The 17,282-nt window shown below is 39.8% G+C and overlaps 1 protein-coding gene across 20 annotated transcripts in view; it reads right to left on the bottom strand.

Annotated features, from left to right (window-relative positions):
* DLG2 (discs large MAGUK scaffold protein 2) overlaps positions 1–17,282 on the bottom strand; it is a 1,000,200-nt gene that overhangs the window by 617,099 nt on the left and 365,819 nt on the right. The window contains exon 1 of one of the 20 annotated variants that reach the window (XM_048294447.1): positions 10,132–10,910. The exons of 17 other annotated variants lie outside the window; for them this stretch is intronic. In XM_048294447.1, coding sequence (XP_048150404.1) covers positions 10,132–10,233 — 102 coding nt within the window. In that variant the 5' untranslated portion in view covers positions 10,234–10,910. Of the gene's footprint in view, positions 1–10,131; positions 10,911–17,282 lie in introns of those variants that run through there. 2 more of the 20 variants (XM_048294452.1, XM_048294457.1) reach the window with 2 other exon arrangements.

Raw genomic sequence — 17,282 nt, 5'->3', positions numbered from 1 at the left:
TCCCTCTCTCTCTGCTCACTCCCAACACCTTCGCAGGGCTGTGATCTTCAAGACACTGGAAAGACATGCCCTTAATGCTGAAAAATTAAAGACCTGCATGTCTGGAACTCACGTGGGGGTTGATGCATATAGTAAAGAGTGCAAAACACCAGGGCTTTAAGGAGGAGGTGCAACAGTCTCCTCTGTAATACGTACATACACACAAAATTAGACCCGCAAGTGCATTTTCTAGGTCAACTTCTTCTCCCTCCTCTGCTCTCACCTCCTCCCTTGAGTTTTCTTAATTGTTCTGGGAAGGAATACATGTTTCAAAATGTATCACTAAACTTTATCTTATGAAAACATATTGTCCTGGTTATTTTACATCCCAAACTACTGTGTATGGAATGTTAGTCCTCAGTTAACTTTACCAGTGCAGAAATGGCCTGTGCTTTCTTATGCTGTCAAGTGTTTAGTTCCTACACAGCTAATTTATTATCTCTCTTAAGCTAAGGACCAGGAATCTGAGAACAAAAACTGACACAAACAAGGGAAAGAAACAAGTAGGAAAATTGTATTTTTATAGGAACAGTGCAAAACACTGCTACAAGAACACTGAAAAGACCTTCCCTCACAGCTCTGCAGATTTTTTTTGTGTCCTGAATTTTATGGGACTCTACAGCACTTAGCTTAATTTATTGTGGACTGCAGAACCTGGGATATAATGTACAGTTTGAGAGCCATATGGCCCTCTAAACTGGGCTGAATGTCCCTCCTAGCGATCAGCCTGACCACAATTCCTGAACACTCACAAGATTTGCATGATGCAGTTACTGATTTGCGTCCTTGCAACAGGTGTATGCTCATCTGCTTGTCAGCTTCCTTCCTTGTGTATCATAATCCTATGACTATTTTTAAATATCTTTGCAAAATAAAAACTCAACCACAGTTCTGGAAATCGCTTCTTCTCTTCAGCAATTTTATGTAATAAATTAGATGATAGTAGCACTACTTGGATGGGTGGAGATAAGAGCCTGTCAGCAATTTCTTCTCAAACCCACTTTTGCAAGGACTTGCAATTCATCTACAACAATTTGCTATGGGGAAAAAAAAAAAAAAAAGAGAGGAGGATGTGAAACCTCAGACCTGGAGGAAAAAACCTTAAAAAGAAGGATGAATAATAGTATTTCAAGGTATACCTGAAATAAAGAGTGTGGAAAGAGTCATGCACAGAAATAAAAGGAGGAAATACTTTGATTTTCACCAACATCATTCCATTTTCACTTATATCGTCCCCTGTCTTTGCCTAACTATGGCTTTATGTTGGTCCTTAAACCACTTGTACCTACACTGTTCATTTCATTTCAGTGCTGTTTACACACAATAACTACTAACTCTCAATAGTCCTCTGAGCCAAGTATTACCAACTTGATTTTCTAGAAAGAGATGCAAGGCACAATTTTCCTCAGGCCACAACAGGAATTCTATGTGAGAGCCAGGAATAGAAATAAGGAGTTCCCATTCCCTGTCCTAAATCAAGGTCACAGAACCCTCTCTGGCACAGACTATTTTCTCAATGTTTTATGGAGGTGACTATCCTGTTATGGAACTATGTTTTATACAGACTGGGGTTTCCCTGGGATGCCTACAAATTTCAAGTCATCTCACTGCAAGCTGACAACACCTCTCATAAACAGTGCAAGGGCCAGGACTAACACAGTTTAACAACATATTGTTCACAGGGCATTGCTATAAGCCTTATAAGGTGGTAGGCAAGAATGCATTTACTAATTTAAATGCCTTTTTTAGCTATGAAACCTTTTAATTCACTGAATTTAAACTCCTCTCTTACTTGAAGCACCTGTGGCTGGTAAAGGTTAACTGCACGCAGCTAAGATGGGAAGTATTTAAGGGTGGAGCACCTCTGTGCTGGACACAGGGTCTCTTTTCTTTCACTGAATTCAGTGCAAGTTTCTCACAGTTTTGGGCTTGGACCTCTAACCCAGCATACCTGGCTATATTTCAGGTGGACTGTCACATGCGTGGTGGTCACAGGTCCAGATGAACCAAGCCTGACAGAGCTGTTATGGTTAGATTAAATCTGACCTATTGGTTAGATTTTTCAAGATCCAAGTTGTTGAATTATGATTGAGACCTTATGCTACATCAACTCTGCTAAACCCCTCTGCTTCTCAGCATGACCCTTGGTTCTCCAGTCAAATGGTTGAGAGAGGCCCACATCCATGTTGCTACTAAAGTAGCGTTTTTAATAAATCAATGCAAGATGTGTTTCACACTCTCAAATATCACCAAAAGGCAAAGGGCAGGGGTGGGAGGTGTTTGAAGATAGAGGCAAGAGGTTTGGCTGTAGGCTGCAAGTAATCTTCCCTGTTGTAGTCTCATCTATACTCCCTTTTGGAAGTTCCTGGAACGAACAATCCTCCAAGCCATGTCTACAAATTGTCTTGAAAGACCTTGGGATAACCCCCAAATTCAGCCAAGGAAAAAAATCGAACAATTTTTCAATATAGAATGTCAGGAGCTGAGTATTTGAGTACAATCATTAGTCCTCCTTTACTTAGAAATACAGGTATACTTTAAATATTTGCAGCTGGTCCAAGGCCTGCAGCTACAGGTCTGTTTCCATAGGGGATGAGCTCACATCCTGCAAACAAATGATGTGTCTACATTCCTTCTCAGGCAACCGAGTGTTGGGACAGGCTCTTTACCACATTCATTACACACATCTACAGAGCCTCCAGGTGATTCACTGTGGGAACTTTGGTGCTGACAGCACCTTACAACTTTCTGAACATCCATATTTGGCATATTCCATCTTAATTACAGTGAACAGCTGTCAGCATCTCCTAAAGGAAATCTCCCCACAATGACATGTCAGGATTCTCAGAATCAAGGTTTTTGAAATGCCAGTTTGAGGAAAAACAAAAAACTTTCCTGTTTACTGAGAGTCAGACAGTGTCCCAGAAAACCTGTTTTTCTGCCTTGGTGGGGATCATTAGAGAAGCTAACGGGTGCAATTCCTCACTGAAGTTGGGTGAAGATTTTTACTTTCCAATGATACTCTCAGTACACTCAAGAGCCGAGTGACTCAAAAGAATAGTGCAAACTGCCTTAATACTTCATCAGATCATTCTGTGCCATCTCTCCTGGGATTATAGATCATTAACTTCTACAGGGAGTCTCAGGAATTCCCATAAGTAATCTTTCTTCTCATTCAGGTTTCCATTACACTCAGCACAACCCCCACCCACTCTCTCTTGAAAAATCCTGTCCTTCATGTTTATAAATACTACAGCAAATGCTTAAAGCTGAAGGAAGTACAATCAGAAAAGTGAAAGCAATAAATATTTATGTTTTAATAATGAGAATATTTCTGACAGGTACACTGGAAATATAAAAGCTACTTTTCAAAGATCAGGAGAACTGTTCAGTGACAGTTTTCAGTTCTATTGCTATTATCACTTAAATATATTTATATAACACTTCTTTATCACCATTCTCTTCTATGACATCTCTTACAGCTAAGATGAATGTCTATATATATCCCTCTCTTAGTCAATAATTAGTTTGCAAAATCAAGCAGCTCATGTAGCTGAGCATCAAGTCATTTCTATTTGAAAGTACCTCATTTTATGTAATTATTATGTATAATTTAAAGCAAAAATATATTAAAAAAAACAAGTGTCTGAAAAAACTCTGAACTTCTCCTTCAAAATGTTCGGTAACCCTTAGCTATGTTCCTCCTGCCCTACTTTTTCCATAGGTAAACTTTATTGCAGTACTTATGAACCACAACAATCAGCTCTTCTTTATTGCCAGCTTAAAAAAGAAACCCATTTCCCACTATGGCTGTATGTTCAAAGGTACAGTACAGAGGGCATTCACAGTGTCCTTTAGCTCCAGGTGAATTTTAAGTAATTTGAAAATCAGACTCCAGTGCTGCACTACCAGAGAATGTTCTTGTGATGACAGAAGCATGACAACAAGACGGGGCTGGAAGGAACTAGGTGATACTTTAAGGTCCCCTCCAACAGAAACCATCCTATGATTCTGATAGCAAGCACTGTGAGCCATCCGGTCCATTGCCCAGCTGCTGACAGCAGCTGGAAGAAGATATTCAGGCAAAATGTGGGGAAAAAAGCCACTGATTCAAAATGATGTAGGGATTGAGGATCTCACCTTCAACAGAACTTCCTTCCAGTGTATAAAACTTTTAAAAAACAAAACAAGACACCTTAATAAAAAAAACCCCAACACTTTTAGTACTGTTTTCTTAATTTGAGCTGTCTCAGGGAATCTCCCACCAGCCACCCATCTCTGTCACAGTGTACAGGGAGCTTGTGGGCAGGACAGTGGCAGAAAGTGAGACACAGTACTCACACACAAACACAAATATTTTTAACATCTTATCTTGATGCTTTTCCAAAAATACCTCAGCATTTCCCTCCAAGATGTTGGCCAGTGCCAGTGGGCAAGTGAACTCATTTCAAAAAAGAGAAAATGGTGACCCTTGTTTGCATTCTCTAACCAGTGATTGAGTAAATCCTGTGTGATTGAGGGCATGGGCCCAAACTTTCAGAAGATTCATGATACAACTTTTTTTGTCCCATTTACAATCTAGCCAGACCTCACCAGCTTCCTTTTCTGCTTGCCTCCTCAGGACCCTTGCCCAGGCCACTGCCTTCTCATCCTACCCCTAAGCTGCTGTCTCTGCAACATCCTTCCTCACATGTTTACCCCACCTGCCCCACCTGAGCCATCCTGCTGCTGCCTCTTACCTCTCCTTAGGCTTCTGCCATCCTGTGTCTCCTGTAATATTGATTTCTGCAGCACCCATGCTGAGTTCAAGGTAACAAACCTAGGATCATTTACAAAGTCACAGTCTGTTCAGAGCTCCTCTCAATGCTCCTCAGGGGTGGGGGACAAGAAGTTCTGAAGAGTAGGATCCACTTTATACATTTTTTAATGCTGGGAGGAGTTCCTGACAGGGTCCAAGGGCCTTATAAACTGCTACTTGGGCCTCAGAAGATCTCAGGCTCGTGGCCTTTGAGTGAAATGTGTAGTTCTTTTCCCACACTCATTGATGATGGGCAGGAACTGCTGGAGAGCTATCACTTCCTCTTCAGCCAGAAGTGTTAAAAGTGCAGGGGGTTAGTGAATGCCTGACAGAAATAAAAAGATACAGCCACGTAAGTGTGCTTGGGCTTATACCCCATGTCCAGCTTGCATAAATGCAATCCAGAGAAGAAAACTCTCCCTGCCTTGAGCATTGTGCATTAATGCACAAATCCTCTGTGACTCAAGTGATCATACTCAGAGCCTCTTGCCAGTGGCAATCCTGCATCTCTTCTGCAGCTCCTTCTATTGCTGAGCATTTTTATTTAAACACCACAGTAGCCTAATAAGAATAATGTGGAAGTAGGTTTCTCAGTGCCACTGTCAGTGTTATGCATAGCAAGTGGCAGCAATGTTCCAGCTGACTTACCCTGCTGATTGTCCATGAATAGGCAGCAAACTCTTTCAGAGGGTTCTGGAACCCTATACAATATACCAGTCTCTGTAGATGGATCAGAGAAGTCAGCATGACCATGAATATGTTGTATTTTTGCATCTCTCCACTTCTGGTCCCCCAAAAATCAAATTAAATATGTCAGTGGAGTAAGATGTTAGATACACATCATCATGCAGCAGGAATGGATCCACAGAATGAAGAGCTGATAAGAAGGGCTCAATCACAGCATCACACCTGTTTTGTGTTTTACTTTAAAATAGTGTTAGTCTGTTTTTATAAACTGAATACATGTAAGATTTTGCAGAATACTAGGTGTGTTTCTGAAATTAATCTTTCTGCTTAGTTTCATCAAAAAAGCATCCTGTTTCCACACCCCAAGCCTACTCCATAATGCAAAATAAATCAGGACACATGGGCAGGGCTGGGGGATTATTTTCAAAAAAACATTTGGAATTTGAATGAGTGTTCTATCTAGTTGCATCCATTGCACTTGAGTTCATGTGGGTAGATCAAGAAGCTAAAGCATGCAAGGCCTTGAGCAGGTCTGCTGTGTATCATACCCAGTTGGAGAAGTGCTTTCCTGTCATCTCAAGAGGCTGCTCGGTACAATAGCCAGGTCTAGATTATGACAATATAGAGAATATTCTCAATTAAGAACTAAGTGACATCTCAGAGTTTGTTCAAGAGACTAAACACCAGCACAGAAAACTACTAGTTTTCTAACAGTTTGATAATGATAAAAATAATAAATATGAATGTCAAGGTATTCAGTAATGCCACTTACTGTTTGTTTTAATAATAAAATCTTCTGCATTCCAATAGTTTTTCAAAACATAGACACTTTGGCAGTTGAAGAAACAAGTGGGTTTACTTGCATGATCACCTTGGGTAGTGGAATAGGTCATTATTTGATTGTTTCAGCTAAAACTGAGAAATAGTAGGAGAAAACCTACCAAAACCACCTACTTTGCTGGAGGACAGGTTGTGATAAATGTGCTAGGAAGAAAGAAAGGAGACAGGGAAGAGAGGTAAGTATATCTTATCCCTTTAAAAAGAAATTAAATTATGCTAGGACAGATATAAAAATAAACCTAAATCAAAAGGAAAGTAGGATTAATCAAAATAGCTGGTCAAGGTCAACAAACAGAGAAGTCAATGGAATCTCCTCAATATCTACTTTCAATATATATAGAAGTAAAGAGGTAAGGCAGAACAACACTTCCATTTGAGAGTCAGAACTGCAGCTGAAATATAATTTAAGAAACATGTCAGTCAACCTGAAATCCCTTCCCGGCACTCTTAATAAGAGCAAAATGAACAGGATATTAAGAGCCAGGAGATAACTCTTCTGCAATACTGAACAAACAATTCAGCAAAGTGAGTAAGCACATACTGACATTCTAGCATGCATTTAAGTTTCAGCATCTTCAGTGAGAATCTGATATGTGCCTGTGCACTCCTCTCAATAGAGATCCATGAACGTGGGTCTGTCTTACACACAAGCCTTCCTTCAATCTGTGCACATGAATCTGTCCGGTAGCTGTGGAGCTTCTCATGGACTCAGGGAATAGGTATTCATGTGCTAACCCTGCTAAGACAGATCTGCAAAGCACCTCCTGGCACCTGAGGGCCATGTTTTACAACCTGCTTATCCTCCTTCTGCTTCAGCTCTGTACTGCTGTGATGGGAACATGGGTACTTCCCTACTAGAAATTGAAAAAGTGTTCAAATGTGTTAAAGTGCAATAGTGGCAATTCAGGTAGTAACTGACCTGTCCTTCAAATTACACTGCTCTGAATTCTTTGCAATTTCAAGGTCAAGGATTACAAAACTGGACATCACTGAAAGGAAAGGTCCAGGACAAGGACAACTATCAAACTGCAGGAAATCAAGCTGAAAAGCAAAGCTTCCTGCAGGCACAGTGAGGGCTCCTCCATGACCTTCTTTGCAACATACGGTGTGGAAAGATGTGCACCCTCTTCCTGCCCCACTGAACTAACTCCCTGGCACCACCTGCTAGGAATGAGAAGACTGTAAAACTATTGCATGAGGAACAGATAAAATGTGCATGGGTGTGATGGTTCTGAGGCACTGCGTTTCTCTCACTCACTGCCTATAGGAAAAAGAAGTCTGTATGTAACACAAACTTAAAATTAAAAGCTGTAAATCACAAGTGTAAGCAATACTGCAACTTGCCCTCTCTTTTTGAAAGGAGTCAGTTAATAACATGACCTGGTTATTTTGGCACTTGGAGATATTTGCCTGTATTTTGAATTCCTCTGTTGTCTATTCCACTATCTAGATTTTATACTCTGAGGACTTATTTTCTCCTCTGTAACCAGAATATAAAGTATCATTTCAGGCTATTACACTCTTTCCTGAGTTCAAGAGCCACATGATTCTAGAAGTCACAATATTATGAGCATGCTTAGATCCATGACTTCATGCCATATGACTAAAACATTTCCTAAAAAGAGTCTCACTTCTTATTCACACTTCTTTGCTTGTTAACAATGGATCTGCACCTATAAATCTAGAAATATAACCAAAGCAAGAAGTCATGGATTCATATACAGGCTGCAGAACAAGGAGAAATGAGAAAAAGGTACTTGAAGTGAGGTGATATTCTGTACATTTACCAGTGTAATTCATGCATGCTTGATGGTGGTATCAAAGGGTACTAATCTGACACATGTTGAACCAGCCCAAGATAAGTAAGTTCATTTGTGCTCCTTCTCATCTCTCTGAAAATGATCACTATACCACACATCCACTTTTAATTTGAAAAGTAGTTCATACACCACCACAATAAGATAAAACATTGGCTGTGACTAATGTAATGAGCCTGAAGCACTAAAAGATGAGGAAAAAAAAGTTTGAAATTTATGACTTTTATTCTCTTGCTTCCTCCTAACAGGATCTGAAAATCTTGAAAGAACTTAAGTGCATCAAAGAATATCCTTTGAAAATCATGCTTACAGGCAGGAATACAAATTGGATACTTAGTCCCAAGGCCACTGGCCTACCTTTGGAAGGGTGGCTTGCATTTAATTTCCCCCGACTAACAATTCACCTTTATTAATTGGAATTTAACATTTGAAAACAAGAGGACTTAAGGTTTGAAAGTTAAAGTAAAAAAAATATCATTTTTTTCTTATGAAAATAATGCAAATTAAAGAAAGCTTCTAATTTGACAAACTCTTGATGCTATTTATATCACTAGTGGCATCATGACACAGCAATTAAATTATAACCCTTTCACTAATAGAACATATTTTTGCCTATTTAAAACAGAAGGGAACAAACAAGAAACTTTAGTTCAAAAAAGCCTCGAGTAACCAGACATGTAGGCAGGCCATAGTTACAAGAAAAGCAGAAGGCAGACTGAGAGTTTGTATGTGTTTGACTATAACCAAGTTTGAGTTAGTGTATTATATGAAGCAATACATGATCTGTCATTCACTTCTAGCTGATATACGTTTAGGCAGCATTGGGTCATCTGTAACCTATTTCAAAAAGTCTTTTCATTTTACTTAGGCTACTCTGTCACGTAGGAACTCAGAAAACATCCTGTGTTCCCTAGTTTGTGGACTGAATAACTAAAATTTGATTTTTTTAACTTAGCTATTTTTGAGGATTAGTAACATTCAAGTATGAAGTTAATGACTTTAAGTAATTACTGACACTACTTTTTTTTATATATAACTGCTCATTTCCTACTCTATTTAGACATAGAGGAACAGTTTTAATATGATCCAGTATTTAAGGAGAGCAAGGAAAAGGAATGGGACAAAGTATGTGACTCCCTTGTAAGATCATTATGATTGACCCAGTGATCCAAGAACCAAACTTTTTACCCAAAGACAATAAGTTTTGAAAACAAGCCATCACTTCAGAATTATTTCAGTAAAATAACAAACAGCAGTTATACTCAAATGTCAAGTCAGGATGTATATGGGGGAAAATACAGTCCAATCCAACACCACTGTTAAAAAAATTGGGATGGGTAGCATTACACAGCCAGGAAAAAACTTCTCTGGCTAACTGCGCCACCTTATGATTTAAATTTAAATGGAAAATTAAATGATTGTCCAGTCCGTAGAAGAAAACACTTACTTAAAGATATTCCTCTGGACCTAAAAATGGGAGCTTACTTATTCAGTCTTACAGAAAAGTGCAGGGTTGTATACTTCAGTATTGCTCTTCTGGTTAAAAACCATGTCAGCAATATAAATGGAAAAAAATACATTCAGTCTTGCTGGATTGTGTTTTTGTAATAACAGTTTACACATCCAAATCAATAAAGCCAGGCAAATAGCAGAGCAGTGGTTTAGCAATCTTAGCACTGTTAGCTAAGTATACAATCAACTCTAAAACAAATGCTTCATAATCCGTTATTCTCCCGTGTAAATCTCTACTCGTATAACCCTGGGAAATAAGAAAGCTTTGCTTCTGATTTTTTTTTTCCCCCTAACATTTAAAACATGCCGGCTGTAAGCCCTAATTTATAGCCAACGGATCGCAATTTGCACTGAAATCTCTAGTCAGACACGAAATTAAACAGCACAGATATTCACAGGAGTTACAGCATGCATTTAAATACATTAACCACATCCTACCTTGCATCCAAACATCAACGATAAAGTGTTGTTGGTGCATGCAACTTTGCAGTGGCAAATCATTGGTGTGAAGCAGTCAGGATTTTTAACAATAGGGCACATTCCTTTAGTGCTGCAGTAGTGGCAGCCTACTGAAGGCTGAAAACAAGTAGCTAACACAGCACATGGAGTGGCAACATATGCTGCTCAACAGCTAGCTTTCCTCTTGCTGGTCAGAAGCAGCCTGCTTGAATCTCTACCTGGGTCCCATTCAGCCATCCCCTTCTTTGTTGGTGAATCAACGATGAAACAATGATCACAGATCTCAGGATTTCCCTTCCTCTGGGAAATTAGTTCTTACATCGGGGGAAAAAAATAAAAGAAAAAAAAAGGGGAAAAAAAAGGAAAAAAAAGAGAGAGAAATGGAAATGAGGGGGACTAGCAGGTGTGGCAGTATTAGCATGTAAAAGGATGTAAACGCCTACTCATAACAATCACATAAGATTGTCATGCTAGCTGAAGTGGGCTGAAATTATTCCATCGGAAGAAAAATACTGCAGCTCCTGATTTGGTAAAAAGCCAGTGAGTTGCTGCAATACATAGTCATAGTGTGGAGAGAAGAGAAAAAAAAATGACTTATCTAAGAAGCCAGGATCCTCAGCCTTTATCAATATGCATTCCAGTAAGGATTCCCTTCCCAGCGCCTCCCCGTGAAAAAGAATCAAATCAGTCGCAACTCCGGAGAAGCGATGACCTTTGCTTTCCCCAAATAGATGAATCTCAGCAGGAAACAAACTGTACTCAGAGCTGAAAATCACAGTTGCTGGGAGTTTGTAATAAGAGAAATACAAGCAACATTTATCCAATCCTGGCTTGCCACATGGGAGCTTTCTCCAGGCACAAATTTACAAATAGACAGGTTGAAGGATTGCAGGAGACACTGAATAAAGATATGAAGTTACACGGAAAACGCACCAGCATGAAGCTAAAAACTCAACCCTCTTTAAACTCTGCTTTGGAGGCAATGTAACTACTGACTCCAGCTAGTACTGCTATCCCTGCAACCTGCAAACATCTTGCTGTAAACCAGAAAAGCAATAATTAAAGAAGTTTGGGAGCATAACGCTGGTTTGGATTCTGTTACAGCTGTCGCTGCTCCTTCAGTTAAAGCAACACTGGCTGAAAATGCATAATAAAGCACTTGGATGAGCAAATCACTAGCTGGGCTTTTTAAGAGGATTATTTATATCAAAAGTAGGATTAATGTATCCTCCAGGTTTAGGCTTGGTCATGGCAGACACACACATACAAAATGAAAAGGCTATGATATGGAAAGTAAAGTGATGTCCTTAATGATTTCACAGCTGATAGCAAAGTAAACCAAGCAGTTGTTTCACAGTGCCCTGACCCTGCTTTTCTGTGACTCACTAAGCTCTGCCCATCAAATTAGAAACTCTTTCTAAAGAAATGAGAGCAGCTTGTCTCCCTGGCAATCGCAAGTAAGTTCTTAACTGAAACAGTTTTCTGTAATAAACCCGAAGTAGAAATTTGTTATACAACAGAACAGAGAAAATGGCAAATGGAGGTCTCGGTGTGAAGCCAGATCAAGCAGTACAGAGGATGAATAGCACAGAATTTTTTTAAAAAAGCTGCCTGAGATTGCAGACCCCAACTTAGGCAACCTCTTCTATTAAGATTTCGTGTTTATATAAGTATAGCTACATGTGCGTGTGTGTGGCATATATGCATATAGCTATACTTTAAGTAGAATTTCTTCAGTATAACTTACCCTTGCAAAGTTCAAAACTATAAAAGAACCAATTTCTTAAACAGCTTTGTTCTTACTCTTGCACCATACAATAACTTCATTTTTATCCAAATTTTGCGTGCAGTTAAATTTCATCTTGGAATAATGTTTTATGATTATTCTTCCTCACTCTATTTTTTAACTTAGCACTCTTAGCACTTGGGCACAAGAGCCCAAACTCAGTAAAATTACAGTAGCTTCTAGATGGAAGTAGCAGATAGAGCTGCTCCACAGTTAGAGTTACAACCCAGGTCCATTTCTGACAATTTCTTTTTTGCAAATAACAAGCCCTTACAAACCAGTGTCCTCGATTCACTCAGCTGATACTTTTCCCCCCGATCAGCCTGGACATGAGCCCACGTGCCATGGGAGTTCACTCATGGATGCCCATCACTCAGCTGTTCAATAACCTAAGTTTGTGTGACCCATGGGCACAAAGTGACATCACAGCAGCACTTCTCTGGAACAGCGACTGAGCCTGTTTAGAAATGTACTGTGGTGACAAACAGCAGCTGTAACATCGCTGAATCTTTGATCTGTTTATTCCTAGCTTGCCTGTCTTGTTATTAAGCTATATATTATACAGATTTTTCTTTCAAGTACTGTCTCTCGCATAACCAGCACTGGTGTAAATATAGAAAAGCGTAGTTTCCATGACAATACATTCCATAGTTACAGCCAGCAGCCACTATCATTAAAACATGAATCACAGTGCAACCTTAAGGTGTGAGCACACTACATCACTGGCCTTGGAAGCATTAATTTGGGATGGGGGTGGCATGGCAATATTTTTAGGAGACACTACTATAAAATGCCAGAAAACTGTGCTATTAAACTATTTTGGCTGTTCTAATAGCCACCCATCTTAGAAATTTCAGTGATCAGTAATTCCCAATCTGTACTAATCATTAGCATTTCTAAGAGAAGAATGCATCACATCTGTACTTTTCAATGTTTTAAACACGATGCCCTGATTGAAAACTGGACTCGATCACACAAATGTGATTTCTGATTAATATGCATATGGCCTAATTAAAATCACCTGCATTTATTTCCAAATTCAGATTTCAAAGAAGGGGAAGACAATCAGCCAGTTAGCCTCTTGGACCATTTCAATCTTACTGCATTCAGCTGGCTCATGCCTTCAAAAGGGAAGACATATCTGTTCATTAAAATTTGCATTTCTTCCCCTGCCACTATTGCAGATTTTCAACCAGAACAGATTTCACCTGTGATTTCATTCCAGTGTCAAGATGCACCAAACAGCAAGCACCCAAGTATTTTGCAAAGCACAAAATTCATCCCTTCACATTTCGGCTGATCGTTGCTTTCAAGTGAAAAACAGTTACCTGACACACAGTCATTTGGGAAAAATCTCAGAAAAGGAAGATTTATTCCAGTGACAGATCTGATTAATAACTCATGTCACAATTGGCCAAGACATTTATTTCAATTAAGTGACAATCACATATAGAAAAATGCCATAAGAAAATATTTGCTTAGAGATCTTTTTTTTTTTTTTTTTCACAACAGCACTCATCACACACACATTTAAATCACAGTCATACTGCAGGAGCAAGGATTCTTGGAAAACCTATGTCCACATTTTTATGCTAAGAGGATACACAGAAGAACATACTGGGTGGGTGCCACCGTATGAAGAAGAGTCCACAGATCAGTTTTTTGAGCCCCCCAGCCTTCTTTGGACTTGAGTTCATTGATCCAGCTACTTGCTCACAGTCACTGTCTGATAAGATTTCTCCTCCTCTACCAGCCTCTCTGGAAGCTGCCAACCTTTCAGCTCCAGGTTTCCCAAAGATGTCTGTCTGCTCTTCATAGTGCACCATTTTGTGGAAATGGATGATTTAACTTGGAGCAACTGAGTCGCATTTCAGAAAGTATTATGACCATGTTTGCATGGTACTTCCTCACTTAATGTGTATATATCTCCTCCTGTACTGGAGCTGTTTCAAATAGCAATGCTTAGCTTTGCATCTGACACATCATGTGAGAAACAAGAAGACCAATATAAGTAAAAATAAAAGACCTGGAGAGTCACAAAGAATTTTTAGGTATTCACCTTTGACTATCTTAGGGTGTTTAATTTTAGGACTCCTCAATTCTCTGCTGTTTCTGTTGACAAGACTGCTTAATTTTTGGTACTATAGTACAGATTTATGCACTTCCCCTTCCCTGTTTTCACTACTCAACTTTTTTGTTCCATTGCTATACCATTAAAAATTCCACTAACCTTTACATCATCTATTAGATACCAGGAGATCACAATAATCTATAAACCCTTGCCCAAGGTATAGGACCATTAACTCTCTTCTAATCTTATGTTAGAATTCAAAACTGTCTTCTTTGTTGCTGTTCTCTGAAGTCCCTGAATACTAATCAAACCTCTTAAAAACTGAACCTGTCTCTGACAGTGATTAAAGAGAAGTTGTCGTCTCAAAGAATCAGATAAAAGACAAAGCAAAAAGGCTTGTTGCACCACCAGCAAAGAGAACCAGAGAACATAAATATAAAACAAACTTGAAAGATCCCCCATCAAAATAGAAATGATTGCACACAATTGTCTCACACAGTCCTTAAGAACAAAACAGTCTCACACCTCTAGTCTAAACCAAAGCTTTTACAGCTGTTCTGTCTTTGGAGAGGCTCTACTTAGAGCATTTCAGCAACCTCAGCTACGTCTACACTTTTTATGAGCTGGTCACTTTGGGGTATACAGTGAGGATGTCAAGCCTTTATTTTACTGATGTTTGTCTGTTGGTGAGTATCAGATGCCTGGGATTAGTTTGCTTGAAAAATCTATCTCCGTTTGGAACAGCAATCATAGAATGGTTTGGGTTGGAAGCAACTTTTAAAGGCCATGTAGTACAGCTCTCTTGCAATTAGCAGGGACATTTTCAACTAGATCAGGTTGCTCAAAGCCCTGTCCAACCTGGCGCTGGATGTTTCCAAGGATGGAGCATCCATTGCCTCTCTGGGCAACCCATGCCCATGTTTCAGCACCCTCATTGGGAAAAAAAAAAATCTTCCTTATATCTAATCGAGTCTCTTTTAGTTTCAAACCATTATCCCTTGTTCTATCCTAACAGGCCCTGGTAAGAATTCTGTCCCCACCTTTCTCATAGGCCACTTTAAAGTACTGAAAAGCAGCAGTAAGATCTCCAGAGAGCCTTCTCTTCTCCAGGCTGGATAATCCAAACTCTCAGCCTTTCCTCACAGGAGAGACATCCCAGTCCTCTGATAACTTTTGTAGCCCTCCCCTGCACTCACTCCAACGGGTCCAAGCCTTTCCTTCTCTGGGAACCCCAGAGCTGGATGCAGCACTCCAGGTGGCATCTCACCATAGTAGAGTAGCTGGGGAGAATCACCTTCCTCGGCCTGCTGGTCACACTTCCCTTGATGCAGCCCAGGACACAGTCCCACCGTCCGGGCTGTGAGCACATATCATGGAAGTCTGCCCAGGAATGACCCCACAATCATCAGATACCAGCTCAGGAGCTGCTAATTTGTGCTCTTTCTACACCTCATGCAAAACTGTGCTTGAACTGGTTCCAAGGGGTAATATGAGACTGACTTTTCATGCACACTTTTAGAAATGAGCATAAAGCAACTATTTTTTGTGTGTCCAGAGGCTCAAGGACCAGATAAGGTCTGGGCCGGTCCTGCCATGAGGAGGAGATGAATAGGGCCACTGGGGTGGAGATGGAACAGAAAGCTCCAGGGACAGCTGTGTAGAGACAGATTTGCTACTTCTATGAGATGTCATTGGGACTGCTGGGACCCACCTATTCCACTGTCATGAGCAGCAGCTGCTCCATCTCACACGGTGGCTTGTGACAGCTGATTTTCACTAATCACTGTATGGAGACAGGGATGAATTGCCAGTTGGCTCCTGCCAACAGCAGACCCTGCTGGTGGAGACCTGGTTTGCTTCACCTAGAGATGACAGGGACATGGAGACAGAAAGTTCTCCTCAAGCACCTTGCAATCGGAGCATGGAGGCATGCTCTGGAAAAAACCTATGCATCAAGAATTCAGATGTGGTAGGCAGCTTGGGAAATACATAATTCAATCTCCCCACCTGGAAATAGAGGTAATGCCTTCCAATTAAATGCCCATATCTCTAAATATGCCATCCTGTAACAATGATTTTTAAGTTAATGGGAATACCTTACAAAAAGTACTCGTGTTTATAAGTGTTTACACAGTCTGAAGTGCCACATTCCTAGCATAGTTCTACATTTGTAACTAGTGAAAAACTGTCTGAATTATTTATGAAAATAATTTCTGTTAAATCATCTACAAAGTCACCAACCACATATAATTTTTTTAAGAACATCTCCAGCCAGGTATAAATTTATAACAAAAATATGAGAGGGGAAGAAAAAACACTAATTAAATATCAGCTTGAAAGAAAAAAGGAAGCATATTGCTGCCAGTCCTCAACAGATACAAAACAGCTCTACTTATCTGAAGATTCCTATTTATATCTTGTATTAGCATTTTTAAGGTTTTCTGTGACAAATTAAAGAAAAATAAAGGCCTAATCCTGCTGGCACAGAGCAGAAACATGCACACAGAATATTTAGAAAATATATGCCTTACTTTAATGTCACTATGTAGACCTACTGATTTTTTCAAGTGTTTATAATGTAACACACATGCATCTGAAAAAGCTTGAAATGAACAGTTTAGCCACCACATGCTAGAGCTCACCAATGACTAAGAGCTGCAGCATTTACCCAGGCTGCTGGGACAAAAGAGGGGTTAGTCTACATGGAATTTTGTGTTGATACCCTGCTGCTAGCGCTAAACTGGCCAGCTCTGTTTGTCAATGTGTACTGAAGTTTATTGCACCACAGACATCTTTGCTGTATGCATTGAGTGGAGGCATCAGCCTGGCCACAGTCCTCTCCATGTGGTCACCAGCTCTGCATGCACATCCTGTGTGCAAGTGAGACTCCCTCAGTAAGAAGCAGTAGGAATTTTCCACTTGTTTTCCTCTCTCCCCTTGAATCCATTCTACTTCCACAGCATCCATTGATGAGAAGTTTTTCTGGCCTTCCAATTCTACCTTTTTTTTTTTTAATTCTGAATCTTGGCCCTGATATTTTTATCAGCTTTCTCAAAATGTTGCTATGGAAGGAACAAGGAACAGTTAGCTTCTATTCATCCTCTCCATGCCACTCATGACTTTATAAAACAGTTGTACATTCTCTCTAACTGGTCACTTTTCCACTATGAAAAGTTGTAGCCCAATAGAACTCCGTCATTCTTATAAAAACAGCTTTTATATATTTGAAGATGATCATTTATTATTCCAACTTGTTCTACTTAATTCTTTCAA

This window comes from Corvus hawaiiensis, chromosome 2 (assembly GCF_020740725.1).
Source record: "Corvus hawaiiensis isolate bCorHaw1 chromosome 2, bCorHaw1.pri.cur, whole genome shotgun sequence".
Classification (NCBI taxonomy): Eukaryota; Metazoa; Chordata; class Aves; order Passeriformes; family Corvidae; genus Corvus; species Corvus hawaiiensis.
This window is presented reverse-complemented; position numbering and strand designations above follow the sequence as displayed.